The following is a 15,498-nucleotide window of genomic DNA, read 5'->3' as shown; positions in this document are numbered from 1 at the left end:
ACAGGTCTTTAACTTCTAGTTGGGGTAAATAGTTTTACTTCAATGGGAAAGAATTTTTTGAAATAATCAAGCTGAACAACAGTAATACCAGAAAATAAACATACTAATTATACAGATGTACTAAATTAGACTGAAAAATAATTTATCAAAAACTAAGAGTGAGAGCCCCACACTTTTACATTCACTAATAATTCTGCTCTATTAAGGAAGTTTAATTAGCTGAATGAACCTAGCTTCTTTAGGAATATAACTTATGTAATATAAAAGAAATGAGATATCATCAGCGATTTTAACGTTTTCCACATCATGGCACATGTAAACTAACTCAAATTCTACAGCACACCAAAAATATACTATATTTTTTGCTGATCTGACCAAAAAAAAAGGGGGGGTCTAATTGTGACACATTCACCCTGATGGCTCTTGTTTGACAAGCTAGGAGAAACATTATCAGTACGCCTGACTGAACAGTCAAGTACTGCATGGTTTCAGAATTCCTCAGGTGCTCACTGTGCCAGCGACCTTGGCACATTGGCTGAAAATCACTGGGCTTTCTCAACTGATGCCAAGTCTAATCTATAAAACATGAAAATTTGATCAGAAACACTTCAAGACCCAACATGTATTTAAAAACTAGTGCGTAACTCTACAAGATTCCCAAGCAGCCCTAATAAGTAATTCATTTTTCTTTAGGAAGGTGTAAAGCCCTCACCACGAGTACCAATGGCAGCCACGCTGTGGTTCTGCTGTCGACTCTCACCCCCGCTCCCCACCCTCATTAAGATGGAGATGACACACATGGGGCTGGATCCAGGCCTATCACGTATTTGTAGTGTAACCTTAGCTAAAAATAATCCAACCTGTCAAGTCCCAACCTCCTCCTGTCAAAATGGGGACAACGTACCCTATATTCTGTGGTTCTGTGAAGACTCCATCCCCCATGCTGCTGTAGTAATGGGCTGAGTGATCAGATGCATCACTGTGCCAATCACCCCGCCCCTCTCCTCACCTGATCCTCAGCTCCTCTCACCACGTTCCCCCCCCCCCCAGCCTCCGCCCTCATGCAGCACACCAGGGTTTCCAGGTGTGAGCACAAGACAGCACGTACACAGGTCCCTCAGCGGCTATCTTCTGTGGTTTCTAATGGTCACGGGACCATTGCCACCCTCTTCTTCAGAAGCTTTGAGGCTTGACTCTGTTCAGTCAAGTCTGACCCAGTGGCCAGAGGCTGAGCTTCGTATGACATACAATCAGCACGTCTAATGATTTATTGTGGTTTGTATGAGGGGCATCCTAGCTTCGAGCAGTAGGGATAGGGCATGAAAGCTCAGCAATGACGTTTCCAAACCGCAAACAGTTTTTAAAGCGTTTACCTGTATGGCTGCAGGGAAGAGCTGAACAGTTCCTGCGCCTGGGAGACCGTGGGCCCAGCCCCCAGACTTAGCTGGGCCTGGTGCTGCCCCTGCAGCGGGGCATAGATCGGGATCGGGATCTGCTGGACTGAGGCGGGCTGCGGGCAAGGAGAAAACAGCCGTGAGCACCACGCGCATCTCACGACACGTGGGAAAACCAACTCAGTCACGGGAGGAATCAATGATTAATGCCATGTCCCAGTTTCCTTTTAAAACAAACCCAAACATCAACACCTATATTCTCCTTCCAATCCATTAACTGATTCCCACTGTCAACAGTTAAGCTCTGGCCAATTTGGGAAGGCTTTCACATTTTGCTTATACATACCTCGGTAATCATGGGCTGTCCCATGCTATTAAAGATTATCACTTCCAAGAGTCATGTAGCCCAAGGTAACCACAACACCATAAAAATGCAGGAGGCGGCGTGGGGAAAGAGTATGGGCGGAAGGGTGTGCTTACCTGGGACAGGCCTGGCTGGAAGCCTTGCTGCTGCGCCAGTGAGGGCGGGGCCAGCCGCGCATGCTGGGTGCTGAACAGGTGGCTGGTGTCCATGTAGAACGCTGGGATCTGAGCTGCAGGCCACCAGGGAGACACAAGCAGGCATAAGGATCTGAGCTCCAGAATTCAGCAAATAGATGCAAGTTGAATAACGAAATCTAGTACTTGTGGAGGCACACAGCAAAACACTCCCCTATACTGCCAGTGGGGTTTTAAACTAGTAAAATTTTACAGTCTAATAAAACTGAATCTGAGCCTACCTGTATAACAGCAAACCCACTCCAATTTTAAATGTACCAACTAGAATTTAGCAAAGTATTTCAAAAAACTGACATTTAATAATTGAAAGAAGCCCTGGCCGGTTGGCTCAGCGGTAGAGCGTCGGCCTAGCGTGGGGAGGACCCGGGTTCGATTCCCGGCCAGGGCACACAGGAGAAGCGCACATTTGCTTCTCCACCCCTCCGCCACGCCTTCCTCTCTGTCTCTCTCTTCCCCTCCCGCAGCCAAGGCTCCATTGGAGCAAAGATGGCCCGGGCGCTGGGGATGGCTCCTTGGCCTCTGCCCCAGGCGCTGGAGTGGCTCTGGTCGCAACATGGCGACGTCCAGGATGGGCAGAGCATCGCCTCCTGGGGGGCAGAGCATCGCCCCTGGTGGGCGTGCCGGGTGGATCCCGGTCGGGCGCATGCGGGAGTCTGTCTGACTGTCTCTCCCTGTTTCCAGCTTCAGAAAATAGCAAAAAAAATAAAATAAAATAATTGAAAGAATATGGTACACATTTTTAGATTTCTTTTGTGATTTGCTGTATTTATGTTTTGAAAAACTTTCCATATTGTTTTTAGTTTGCCACCATTATAAACAATACCACGATGAATACACTTATACATATATTTCTGATTATCTGTGTAAGATACAGATACTTATGAACTATGACATGAGTCACAGTTACGATAATATATACACATGAAATGTTCTGAGATACTTTGTCTAAAAGAATTGTGCCAAGTAGTATGATCACCAGAAAAGCACTTTAAGAGCCCAATATAATACCCATGACCCTTATGGATACTGGGTATTAAAGATGATGGTTATCAATTTTTCTACCATTCCTGACATGGAAAGGGAAGAAATAGCCTAACAGTTCTTTAATTCTTAATTTAAATCAATAGTGAGTTTGATTATTATTCAAATGTTTAACTACTTATCTCAAATAAACATTGAGATATTTTCTAATATAAGTAATGCATCCTTAATATATAACTTTTTCTTCTTTATTTTTCCCCATTAACTTTATTATCAATCTGTTAAGTTTTCAGATAACTTTTATAATGACTGGGATAATATCAAATGCCTAAGTTATTTTTCAGATTATTAGACACTAATTTGCCTAATATATGTGTAAGGAACAACTACCAAGAGCCCCAGAATGTTTATCTATGAAAAAGAGCAGTGACTTCTTTCCAGAAATAAATTTTTAAAGCAGATCAAAAATATTTCAACTTGAAAGGGCAACTAAGAAGAGAGAGAACTGAGCAAGCGTTCAGGAAGTCTCTGTCTCCTCAGCCCCCACACCAGCCGCTCCAGCCTTGCCCCACCTGCCGCGGACTGGGACACGTAGACCTGCGGGCTCTGCTGCTGCGCGATGAGGGACGGCATACAGCTCAGCTGGGAGAAGTGGCTGGTGGACGGCAGGCTGCTCGTCTGCAGCTGCTGCGGTTTCACCTTACAGATGTTGGGAGGGTCTGACGTGGTTGTCGACTTTGTACTCAGTGAAGAGGTAGTGTATGTGCCAGATCCTGCATTTGGGAGGATAAAATAAGGAAACAATGTAGTACGTGTTTTAAAGAGCTGCTGCTGTTCCCAGTACAATAACTCAAGCACCAACCAGAAACTAGAAAACTAATGTTTACGCCCACCCTGTATTTAGATTGTGTATGTATCCAGGCCAAAAGGGGATGTAACATATATTATCATAATTATCTCTATCTATCTATAGCTCTCCCTCTCTCCAGCCTTGCACATACCTTGAAAGAAAAAGAGAAACTATTAATGTCATTATACAACTTCAAAGAACAAATGACAATATTGGTATCTGATATAAAAGTGAGATGTAGCAATCATTTCTCTTCAGACATCTAATAATGGTCTAAGGGAGGACCCTGGTCAAGGTACTTCTGCTTTCCCACTAGAGTCTCTAACAGTAGGATTACAAGCCCCTCATGAAAAAACTTATCTGCCTGACCAGGCGGTGGTGTAGTAGATAGAGCGTCGGACTGGGAGGCGGAGGACTCAGGTTCAACACCCCGAGGACGCCAGCTTGAGCACGGGCTCATCTAGTTTGAGCAAAGCTCACCAGCTTGGACCAAAGGTCACTGCTTGAGCAAGGGGTTGGTTACTCAGTCTGCTGTAGCCCCACGATCAAGGCACAAATGAGAAAGCAATCAATGAACTAAAGTGCCACAACGAAATACTGATGATTGATGCTTCTCATCTCTCTTCGTTCCTGTCTGTCTGTCCCTATCTATCCCCCCTCTCTCTGACTCCGTTTAAAAAAAAAAAAAAGAAAAAATTTATCCTAGTTGAGGGATCGTGGAGAAACTATAGACCTGGTTCCAAAGACAGAACTAAGAAGTGCTATAGTCCCCTTGTTTCCGCCTCCTCCTACAGACTCCCCCCAGCAGAGGGGGCCCAGCAAGAGCCCGGGAGCAGAATGAGGATGCCATGCACATAGGTGGTAAGAACACTTGCACAGAAAAGATGTTGTCAAAATACTCTTTGATTTGAATCCCTGGGTTTGTCTTAATAAATAACAATGTATATTATTCTGATTCTAGAAAATAACTGTAGTATAACCCAAAATCAGTGTTTTGGTACTTAAAAGTAGGAGTGAATGCCAGACTACTGAAGAAGCAGTACTGCCATCTGTGAATAAGAACCAGTCAGAAAGGTCAATTCTTTGCTGGGTATATTTTTTAACTATTGGAAAAGACATTCTCACTGCTTTAGAAACCGTAGCGAATACTGAGAAGCTTGAAACAAAACTTCTGTTTCCAGTAAAAGAAAAACAGATACACATATGGTAAAATCATGCATTTCCCTAGAGTGAAACATTTTAGAAACAGCCCCTGTGGTTCTTTCAGAACTGTAAGGCCCCCCAAAGATGGGACTGCACACCAGTGGAAAAGTTAGACAATCAACCTTTTAACTTCCAACCTGGGGTGCTGACAAAACCAACAGACAATATCCCCACAAAGAACAGTGGGTACCATCTACTCAAAAAACAGGGACTGGCCTGACCAGGTGGTGGTACAGTGGATAGAGCGTCCGACTGGGATGTGGAAGACCCAGGTTCGAGACCCCAGGGTTGCCAGCTTGAGCCCTAGGTCGCTGGCTCAAGCAAGGTGTTATTCGGTCTGCTGAAGGCCCACGGTCAAGGCACATATGAGAAAGCAATCAATGAACAACTAAGGAGTTGCAATGAAAAATTGATGATTGATGCTTCTCATCTCTCTCCATTCCTGTCTGTTTGTCCCTATCTATTCCTCTCTCTGACTCTCTGTCTCTGTAAAAACAAAACAAAACAAAAAAACCAACAGGGACTGGAAATCCACTATTCCTAACTGCACCAGAATATATGGCAACCCAAAAAATACATTTAGGACAATTCTGCCTTCAAATTAGATACAGACTGCAAACATTTAAAAGCTGTGTGGGTCTGTTATTTCTGAGTTGATTTAATTAGCTGTATATGATTTTTTTTTTTAATCACAAGGTAAACTTTATAGAAAAACTTAAGAGGAACATGATAAAAAAATTTTCACCAATAGAAAGCCAGCAGCAAGTATTTGCTAAACTAAAGCTGTGAGGGAGCAGTGAGGGAGTGGTAGAAATGGCAAGAAGTCACCTCATGCACAATCTGATGTCTTTTATAAACCTTTCTTGGGGGACAGTGAACAGTGACCCTGAGACGTGTGCACTAACTGAAGACACCCGAAGGAGAGGCCCAGACTTCTACCTGACAGGGACGTCGTGGGGGTAACTGAGGCCACGGGAATCTGTGGGATGGACGCACTGGAGAAGGAGTTGTAAGTCGCACTGCTCGGCCCACTAGCACTGCTGCTGACCCCGCTGGCGATGGGAGGGGCTGTGGAAGTGACTGGCGACCCCTTGTCCCTCACGTTGGGGGAATTCTCCCAGGCCTTCCGTGCAGATTCCATCTGCAATGAAACAGAGCATCAGCATGCAAACACACAGAACACGCCTGACCTGACCTTTCCTTACAGACCAACGTCATCTCCATAAACTCAAAATACAAGACACGTATGTTTGCTGGATTCTCTTCCGCACATTTACCGTGGTTTCACGTGTTTAATTTTACAACAGAAGTTTTCTTTTATAGGGGGTGCTAAATAACAACTTAGGAAGTTACACATAATGCAATTTTATACAGTATAACACACTTTTTATACCAATTTTGTGTTGAAACCACAAATTACAGATAATCAAACTTACATACTATATAGGCCAAATATATTTGGCTTTGTTACATTTCTTAAGCAGCAATTTAGGTTCTAATTTTGGAAGGTTCAAGGAAACAAAAAAGTACAATTACTTAATTATATTCATTCCTCCACTGGTAAATATACCGTCAATAATATTCATGTAATAGAACTTCTCTATACCATATGTTACTCAAAATCAGAGGTGTCAGAGTAAGTAAAAATAGACACTGGAGAAAGCTTTAAGTTAATGAAATTTAACTTAAATTCATTTAAATTCTAAGTGTATATTATTACTTCTTGGACTGTTAAAAACATGGAATGAAAGGTTTTCTGAAGAATTAACAATGGTCTAAAAAATGATATATCTGTCACACATATTTAGCATCTATGTGACAACAAACAGACTGTGGTTCTGAATAACATAATATATAATATGAAAAACAGACTGAGTCATTCAAGTGGAAAAGCAACAACAAAGGCCGAGCAGGATCTGGTAGTAAGAAAGAAAAACCAGGTAAGGATGGCGCTGACACAGGCAGAGGTGGGCTTACAAAATGCTACCCTCTCAGCTTACAGTTACTGAGCCTCCTACAAAGAAGTTGTGAGGCAAGGTATCAAGTGACCGGGAGGCCAAAGACTCAAAAAGGAGAGTCTGGAAGCAAACACTGGCCACATCATAAAATGACCCAGTTTACCCCTCCCTGGAGACCGTCAAAAAGGTTCATTGTCAATCAAGTTCAAACACTCGCCTTAAAAAAAAACACCCTTAATTCCATGTCTGTACTTTTTAAATCATTGAATGATCCTGAGGTGAACTCATTTAAAATACTTGGAAATGCCTGACCTATGGTGGCACAGTGGATCAAGCATCGACCTGGAATGCCAAGGTCGCCAGTTCAAAATCCTGGGCTTGCCTGGTCAAGGCACATACAGGAAGCAACTACAGTGAGCTGATGCTTCCTGTTCTCTTCCATCTCTCTCTATCTCTCCTCTCTCCAAAAATCAATCAATAAATTAAAAAAAAAAATACTTGGAAACAACTCAACTATAACAAAGCATTAATAACAGCTCAAAATTATAAAGACAATAGATGATAAACAAACAAGGCTAAATATCTCGAAATAACAAAGTACATGTGTAATATCTCTTTTGCCCCTTATTAAAAAATTATCCAACAATCAATTCAAAATCACTTGCATTATTGATCACCTCTTCATAAAATATTCTACTACATTGCTTTCATTCAATTCACATGACTCATAGGGAAGACAGAAATTAGCATCCTTATCATTACCTGTACTTAAGATAAAAAGAAAGCACCACACCAAGCTAACTGTTTTATTCGTGCACAAATAATATATCCAAAAATTACTAGTATCTCTTAGAGGAACTTAGCATAAACATGAAATGTAAGTGCTTTCCTGTGATTTTAAGACCAAATTCACAAGCATAATAGGCCTTCCTTTAGACATGAGGATATCAAGTCACTGCTAAGTGGTATTAGAAGCTAGTAAAAGCTTAAGGTGTAATTTGACATCACTCCGTTTCCTCAGCTCAGTGTTGTTGCTAGCCACACAAAACCAGTTAAAAGACCAAGAGAACCTTGTTGGGTAGGCCCCTTTGCATGCAATAATCAAAGGCCTGGAGGGTGGAGGTGGTACGTACCTTGAAGGTGAGGCTGAAAGTAGTGGGAGGAACTGCAGTGAGGCTGGCGCTCTGCTGTATAGTCTCCCTCTTGGGGAGGGGAAGGGTGTTGGGCAGGGGAACCTGGAAAGGTAGGCAACACACATCACAATCTCACTGACTAGGTCTGCCACAAAAGCCACACTAAAGGTAATGCTACCATACCCTTAAGGGCATTTTTTTTTTTTTGTATTTTTTGTATTTTTTTGCAGCTAGAAATGGGGAGAGACAGTCAGACAGACTCCTGCATGCACCCGACCGGGATCCACCCGGCAGGCCCACCAGGGGCGACGCTCTGCCCACCAGGGGGCGATGCTCTGCCCCTCCGGGGCGTCGCTCTTTTGCGACCAGAGCCACTCCAGCGCCTGGGGCAGAGGCCAAGGAGCCATCCCCAGCGCCCGGGCCATCTTTGCTCCAGTGGAGCCTTGGCTGTGGGAGGGGAAGAGAGAGACAGAGAGGAAGGGGGGAGGTGGAGAAGCAAATGGGCGCTTCTCCTATGTGCCCTGGCCAGGAATCGAACCCGGGTCCCCTGCACGCCAGGCCGACGCTCTACAGCTGAGCCAACCGGCCAGGGCCACATTTTATTTTTCATCACAGCCAACAGGAATATTGGGTTACTCAGTTACATTATGTTTCTATTAACTGGTAATTTTGAACATCTTATATAAAATTTCTGAAGAAAAATATTATCTGCCTTTTTATGAATGAATTGAGAGCCTGCCCCCACATATAAGGTACACACGTGAAGGCAGTGCTTCTCATATTTTAACATGTGTACAAACCCCCTGGGGATGTTAAAATGCTGGTCTGACTCAGTCGGGCTGGACTAAGGCCTGAGACTGTATTTCAAACAAGTTCCTAGGTGAGGCAGCTGCTGCTGGTCCCTGGGCTGCACACTGTGTACTGAAGTTTTAATCACAACTTCCACCTGTCTTGTTTCCACAGTGTGCTGGTTATCTCGCTCGCCTCACACAATCTCCACTGTTTATGGCATCCAGTTTCTATCAGTAGTAGTTACCATGAGTATAAATATTATATAAGAATCTAAAAATTAATTTCCTTCCTGAAATAGTCAATTTTCTGACTAGATTAAAGAACACAAGCAGTATTGGGAAGAAAAGTACAGAATACTGCCCTCTGCTATGACACTACACAAACTGCCATGCTACAGTAATAGTAATAACACTATTATGGCAAATACTGTTAGATACTTGAAGATACTAGGAACTCACCACCCATATCTCTTTTCCCCTCTAAGTCTCTGGATCTTGACATCTCTGTGATGTACTACTGCTATACAACTGATCTTGGTGGGTCACTCAGTTGTTGAGGCACAATGACTGAGACACCAGGGATGTCAGACAAGCACAGTGTGACACTATGGACCTTCTAATGGAGATTATAATACCATGAACTACTTAATGGAGATTAGCTGTACTATCAATCAAAACCACCACTTGCATTTATACCTTCAAGAAATATAAATCAACTGTATAAGTAGGTAACCCTAACCAATAAATACCAACTAAGATCCTAAAGTATATTAAGATTCAGTAAGAGAAATAAGCCTCTTTTAAGTATAATTTCTAAAAGAGAAATCCTAGCATAAAATAGAACTCTCAAACAAACTAATGAAGGAACCAAAAACATTTCAAAAGGTCCTAAGATTTTGAAAATTGCTTTTAAGTAAGTTCAATATCATCACTGCACTTGGCAAAAATAAGCAATATTGTAAAATCATTCCAAATTGATGACCACCTATAATGCTCCCTGACCCAACCTGATCTTCCTGTTTTCAAACATACTCTGGATACAGTGCTGAAAATCCTAAGTGGACTATTCACTGGTACATGGACTGGGTCTCTTCCCCTCAGCTGCCTCTGAGCACATGTCACCATGCATTGTACCTTCACAAACTACACAGAAACCATTAAAAAGCTTGTATGAGTCTTTTCAATGACTTTTAAAGGGGTCGAGAATAATGACCTTTACTTCCTTTTTTCATACTTCACAAATTATATTTTTACAGGATAGTCTGCCACAAAAGCATTACATACTTTCTTGAAAAAATAATGTTTAAGAAATACTCTGTATATTATTTAAAACTGAGGCCTGGCGTGTGGCTGTCCTGGGGTCGACTCCTGATCAGGGCACACAGAAGTGATCATCTTTTTCTCCACCTCTCTCCCCCCGCCACAGCCATGGGTCGGTTGGAGCAAGTTGGTCCTGGACACTGAGGATGGCTCCATGGCACCGCCTTAGACACTAAAATAGCTCAGTTGCCCAGCTACAGAGCAACGCCCCAGATGGGCAGTACATTGCCCGGTAGGAAAATTGCTGGGTCTGTTTCTCTGCCTCCCCACTTCTCACTTAAGAAAAATTTAGAAAAAGAAAAAAAAAAAAAGACACCACAATTAAAGTACAATTAACTTTACTGAGATATTACTGATTCAATTTTTGATAACATACATAGTGACACATCAGCACTTAGGAAATTTTGTCATTCCCAAGTTTTCTATTATTTTCTATAGGAAGTTAAATAAATTTCAACCTTACAAAATGAGTTTTACATCTAAAAGTTGGACAAGTCATGTTAACCAGTTCCCTAAATGTGCTGCCATCACAAAGAGAACTGTGTGACTCACTCCTTTCTCTCCCTTTTCCTCAGCAACACAGTAGGAGTCCTTCGGCCGGCCTACAAACTTGGAACTAAATAGTCCCTAATTCATATAACTCTCAGGAATTCTATATACTTGATGCTACAGGAAACAACAGAAAGCATAGAAAAAACAGAGGCATACTCAAATTTTTTTATTCTCAAAATGCTTTGAGTCAAAGCCCTGTGTGAGAGGCCTTTAAATATACCTCTAAAGCAGGGGTCTCAAACTCGCAGCCCACCGAACAATTTTGCGTGGCCCGCAGACTAATCCACGAAGTTCAAAATATTTTGGATAAAATTAAGTAAGCCCGTGGATTAGTCTGCGGGCCGCACAAAATTGTTCGGCGGGCCGCGAGTTTGAGACCCCTGCTCTAAAGGATATATTTTGAATAAGCCTTTGCTTATTATAGAGGATGACATTTTAAAAAAAGAGAGCAGCTGACAAATGTCCACCATTTACGGCACCCCACATGTAACTCTTCAAATGCAATTCTGCCACAGCAGGGTAGCTAACTTTTTGGGGCATTCAATTTTTCAGTCAGTGACCTAGGCAAAATGATGGACTGTGATGACGTTTAACACAACCTTTAATTATAACATGACTGCCCTGGGAAACTAGAACCAAATTCACACGACTTGCCATCACCTTGTAATAAAGCATTTAAGAGTTGCTGAAGTACTCCCATAGACATTATAGCTCCGTCTTCATGACAGGAATGTTAAGGTCCAATATAATTCTTTTAATTCAAAAAGGAAATACTCAAATCTTTGGTAACCCTTTTTGTTTTAATTAAATAAGCTTACACTGCATTATAAAAGGGTTTCATTTAAGAACAAAATAAAATTCTGAATCTGTAGAAGGTGGTAGCTAAGAACAAAAGCTCTTGCCAGAACCAGGTTAATAGGGTTAGTATTTATGAAACCAAGCCTAAGCACCATAGGCTGGGTCTTCAATGGAAATCAGATGACTTTTAGGGAAAAAACAGAAACTCAGCTTTGGCTATTTTTGCTTGTTATAATTCTATCCCAGCACTTCTAAACCCAGACTTGCTATCAACACTTTCCCTGAGAGGAGGTAAATACTGGTCATCCAGTCTCTATTCGCCATGGATATGAATGAAGAGCCAGGCTCCTATCCCAACTTGCCACATCTCAGGTTGATTACTTACATTATTAACCAAAGTATCCTCCATCTTTGCATTATTAGTAGCCACAGAATTAGGCAGAGAAGAAGAAGGTGTAGTGTAGTCTGTTACAGACTCCTGTGGAGTAGTAATAGAAAAGAACACGTTTTAAGCTGAATTAATGTCACTTTCTAATGGCAGTCTAACAGTCCTCAGGTTGTACTGGAACCAACCAGGAGAGAAAAGTTGACCTTGAGACTCAACTCGTGCCTGACCTGTGGTGGTGCAGTGGATAAAGCGTCGACCTGGAAATGCTGAGGTCGCCGGTTCGAAACCCTGGGCTTGCCTGGTCAAGGCACATATGGGAGTTGATGCTTCCAGCTCCCCCCCCCCTTCTCTTTCTCTCTCTCTCTCTCTCTCTCTCTCTCTCCTCTCTAAAATGAATAAATAAAATTAAAAAAAAAAAAAAAAAGAGACTCAACTCGTTCAAATCTTAAAGACCAAGAGTGGAATAAAAAAACATGGAGTCACCACTGAAATGCCACAAAGCCACTATTGCTGGGGTCCTGCACATTAAAAAAAAATACATTGCAAAACAAACAGTCAGAGGCACATCACTAGGGGGTTGTCAATAGTATTAAATATTTAATTTCTGTGGAATACTGAAAGAACTCTGTGTAGTTCTCGATCTTTCCTAACCTATAGCTTACTTTCAACTACTGATCTTTTTATTCTTTTCACAATAAAACAATGTAGATAAATGAACATCAAGATCTTAGCTGTTCATTAGGTTTTAGGATAAACGCACTGTTTAACATCATGAAAGTCTTTAAATATGGTAGAACTGAATCACATCAGCTCAAGTAATATGAAAGATTTCATCACCTTTCTTCTCAGTAAGTATGTGTCCCGGAATGGCAGGTAAAAATTTGCTATTCCCCCAAGTGCTAGGCCCTTGTAAGTTACTCAGTGGAACTTGCCTTAATGAGTTTTAAATAGCAGGTTGGGCAAAAGCCAGTTTCTTGTGCCACTGTGACATTCTTTTTTTTTTAATAAAACAACTGTAAAAATGGTAACCCACACATCTTTTTCCATATGAACTGACCTACTTTGCCCACCCATCTATATTCATCTTACATTCAGTGTGGTCCCAAAATGCAAGTCAAACTACTTCCTCTGGCGCTCAACCAATCAAACTGTGATCTGTCCCAACCCTGGAAGAAAACTGGCTACACTGGAGTTACTAAGGTTTGCCTTATTTCCTGACTTCAAAATCTCACTAGCAGGCACCCTGGCTAGGTAGCTCAGTTGGTAGAGTGTTGTCCCAAGATGGCAAGGTTAAGGGTTCGATCCCTGGTCAGGGCACATATAATAAGAATCAACCAATAAATGTATAAATAAGTGGAACAACAAACTGATGTTTCTCTCTCTCTCTAAAATCAATTAATTGATCTCACTAGTAGGCAAAACAAGGCTCCAATGTAATTCCATTAAGAAAAGAAAAAGTAGAGCACCTCCTTCAAAGCCTGCAAACCTAACGAAAGCATTTTAATACTGTAGAGGCTTTTTTCATTAAATGGTCCAGAATGAAGAGTGTATTTTCACAGAAAGAAATGACTTACTGTAAGGAATTTCTTTAGATCACATATGCACACCATGAAAAAAACCTTTTCTTTAGAAATAATAACATATAGTCTACAGAATAAAAACAAAAAAAAGCGCAGGGTGGGAGCTGTGGACATACTCCGCAGCAGCCGACGGGGTGCCTGCACGCTCACCTTCACGCTGGCGGCGTACTCTGCGGAGGACACAGAGATCATCGGCCCGATCTCGGCAGACATCTCCGAGGCTGCTTTGGTTTCCTTGGTGGTCGCAGGGTCTGCGCTTCTGCCTGCAGCAGGGCCTGGTTTCTCCTGTCCTTCTGGCTCTGCCTGCTGGGCATCTTTGACTTTTCTATTTTTTAATGACCGTTCCTTTCCGATAGGACCAGGTTTATGTTCTTTGTTTTCAACTGGACTCAAATCTGGGAGCTAAAGTCAAAGTTGATAAAAAGGCATCATGATCAAAGGCATTCACTGCAAACAAAACAAGTCAGAACTGGCACTTGCTCTCAGAAGTGTGCCAGTGGCTTTTCTACAATCACATCTGGAGTACCAGTTGTGTTTACCTTCTGCGCTTTGATGGGGCCCGCCCGGGGCTGCTTCTGCCGCTGCTCTTTGGGCTCGGGTATTTTGTCATTAATCTTTTCCGATAGCACAGGAACAATTTCATTTTCGTTTCCGTTTGAAGCTGGAGCACCAAACTGAATTGTGTCAATTCCAATTTCAACTCCACTTTCTTGACCATTCTTTGTTCCCTAGTAAGAAAATATTTAAAAATTTGCTATTATAACAAAGTTCAGATTTGGATGATTAACACTGCAGCACACATTTTTTTTTTTTTTAAACAGAGTTGTAACTGTTACAACCCTTGAGGATTTTTTTTTTAATTTTTAATTTTATTTTATTTATTCATTTTAGAGAGGAGAGAGAGACAGAGAGAGGAGGTGGGGAGGAGCTGGAAGCATCAACTCCCATATGTGCCTTGACCAGGCAAGCCCAGGGTTTTGAACCAGCGACCTCAGCATTTCCAGGTCGACGCTTTATCCACTGCGCCACCACAGGTCAGGCCTGCAGCACACATTTTAAAGTATAATAGAAGGAGGTATCATTATGTGCTTTTTTTTTTTTTCCTTCTTAATTTTATTTTGGTGAGAGGAGGAGAGGCAGAAAGACAGACTCCTATAAGCGCCCGACCTGAATCCAACCGGCAAGCCCACTAGGGGCAATGGTCTGCCCATCTGGGGTGATTGCTCGGTTGCAACAAGAGCCATTTTTGTTTCCGCGCTTGAGGTGGAGGCCATGGAGCCATCCTCAGCACCCGAGGCCAACTCACTTGAGCAATCCAACCATGGATGTGAAAAGGGGATGAGGAGAGAGAGAAGAGGGAGGGGTGGAGAAGCAGATGGGTGCTTCTCCTGTGTGCTTTGACTAAGAATCGAACCCGGGACTTCTACATGCCAGGCCAACACTCTACCACTGAGCCAACTGCCAAGCCAGGTCTCACTATGGTGTTTTGTTTTGTTTTTTACAGAGACAGAGAGAGGAACAGATAGACTGGAACAGAGAGAGATGAGAAGCATCAATCATTAGTTTTTCGATGCGACACCTTAGTTGTTCATTGATTGCTTTCTCATATGTGCCTTTGACTGTGGGCCTTCAGCAGACCGAGTAACCCCTTGCTTGAGCCAGTGACCTTGGGTCCAAGCTGGTGAGCTCGAGGTCTCGAACCTGGGTCCTCCGCATCCCAGTCCGATGCTCTATCCACTGCGCCACCGCTTGGTCAGGCTCATTATGTTTTAAGAGAACCTTCCCTTAACCACAATGATGTGTATGTATTAAAAAAACAACTAATAAAATCTAGGATATGACTAAAGTTTTTAAGTCCTGGCTTTATGTGTCATGAGTGTGATCATGGGCCAATTACAGCCTTAAGTTATTTTATCACTAAATGCAAAAGCAACAAACAGAATAATATCAACTAGCAAGAAGCAAACAGATGAATGAATGAATGAAAGAAAG

General features: G+C 42.3%; 1 protein-coding gene across 15 annotated transcripts in view; it reads right to left on the bottom strand.

Moving 5' to 3' along the window:
• The window catches only part of PRRC2C (proline rich coiled-coil 2C), a 91,475-nt gene that overhangs the window by 9,487 nt on the left and 66,490 nt on the right, over positions 1-15,498 (bottom strand). For 13 of the 15 annotated variants that reach the window (XM_066261142.1, XM_066261145.1, XM_066261143.1 and 10 more), the window contains exons 21-28: positions 14,046-14,234; positions 13,657-13,908; positions 11,924-12,016; positions 8,078-8,179; positions 5,926-6,127; positions 3,506-3,706; positions 1,875-1,987; positions 1,374-1,510 (exon numbers count right to left, since the gene is read on the bottom strand). In XM_066261142.1, coding sequence (XP_066117239.1) covers positions 1,374-1,510; positions 1,875-1,987; positions 3,506-3,706; positions 5,926-6,127; positions 8,078-8,179; positions 11,924-12,016; positions 13,657-13,908; positions 14,046-14,234 — 1,289 coding nt within the window. The remainder of the gene's footprint in view (positions 1-1,373; positions 1,511-1,874; positions 1,988-3,505; positions 3,707-5,925; positions 6,128-8,077; positions 8,180-11,923; positions 12,017-13,656; positions 13,909-14,045; positions 14,235-15,498) is intronic. The other 2 variants (XM_066261147.1, XM_066261149.1) reach the window with 2 other exon arrangements.

The sequence above is a fragment of the Saccopteryx bilineata genome, chromosome 2 (assembly GCF_036850765.1).
Source record: "Saccopteryx bilineata isolate mSacBil1 chromosome 2, mSacBil1_pri_phased_curated, whole genome shotgun sequence".
Taxonomy (NCBI): Eukaryota; Metazoa; Chordata; class Mammalia; order Chiroptera; family Emballonuridae; genus Saccopteryx; species Saccopteryx bilineata.
This window is presented reverse-complemented; position numbering and strand designations above follow the sequence as displayed.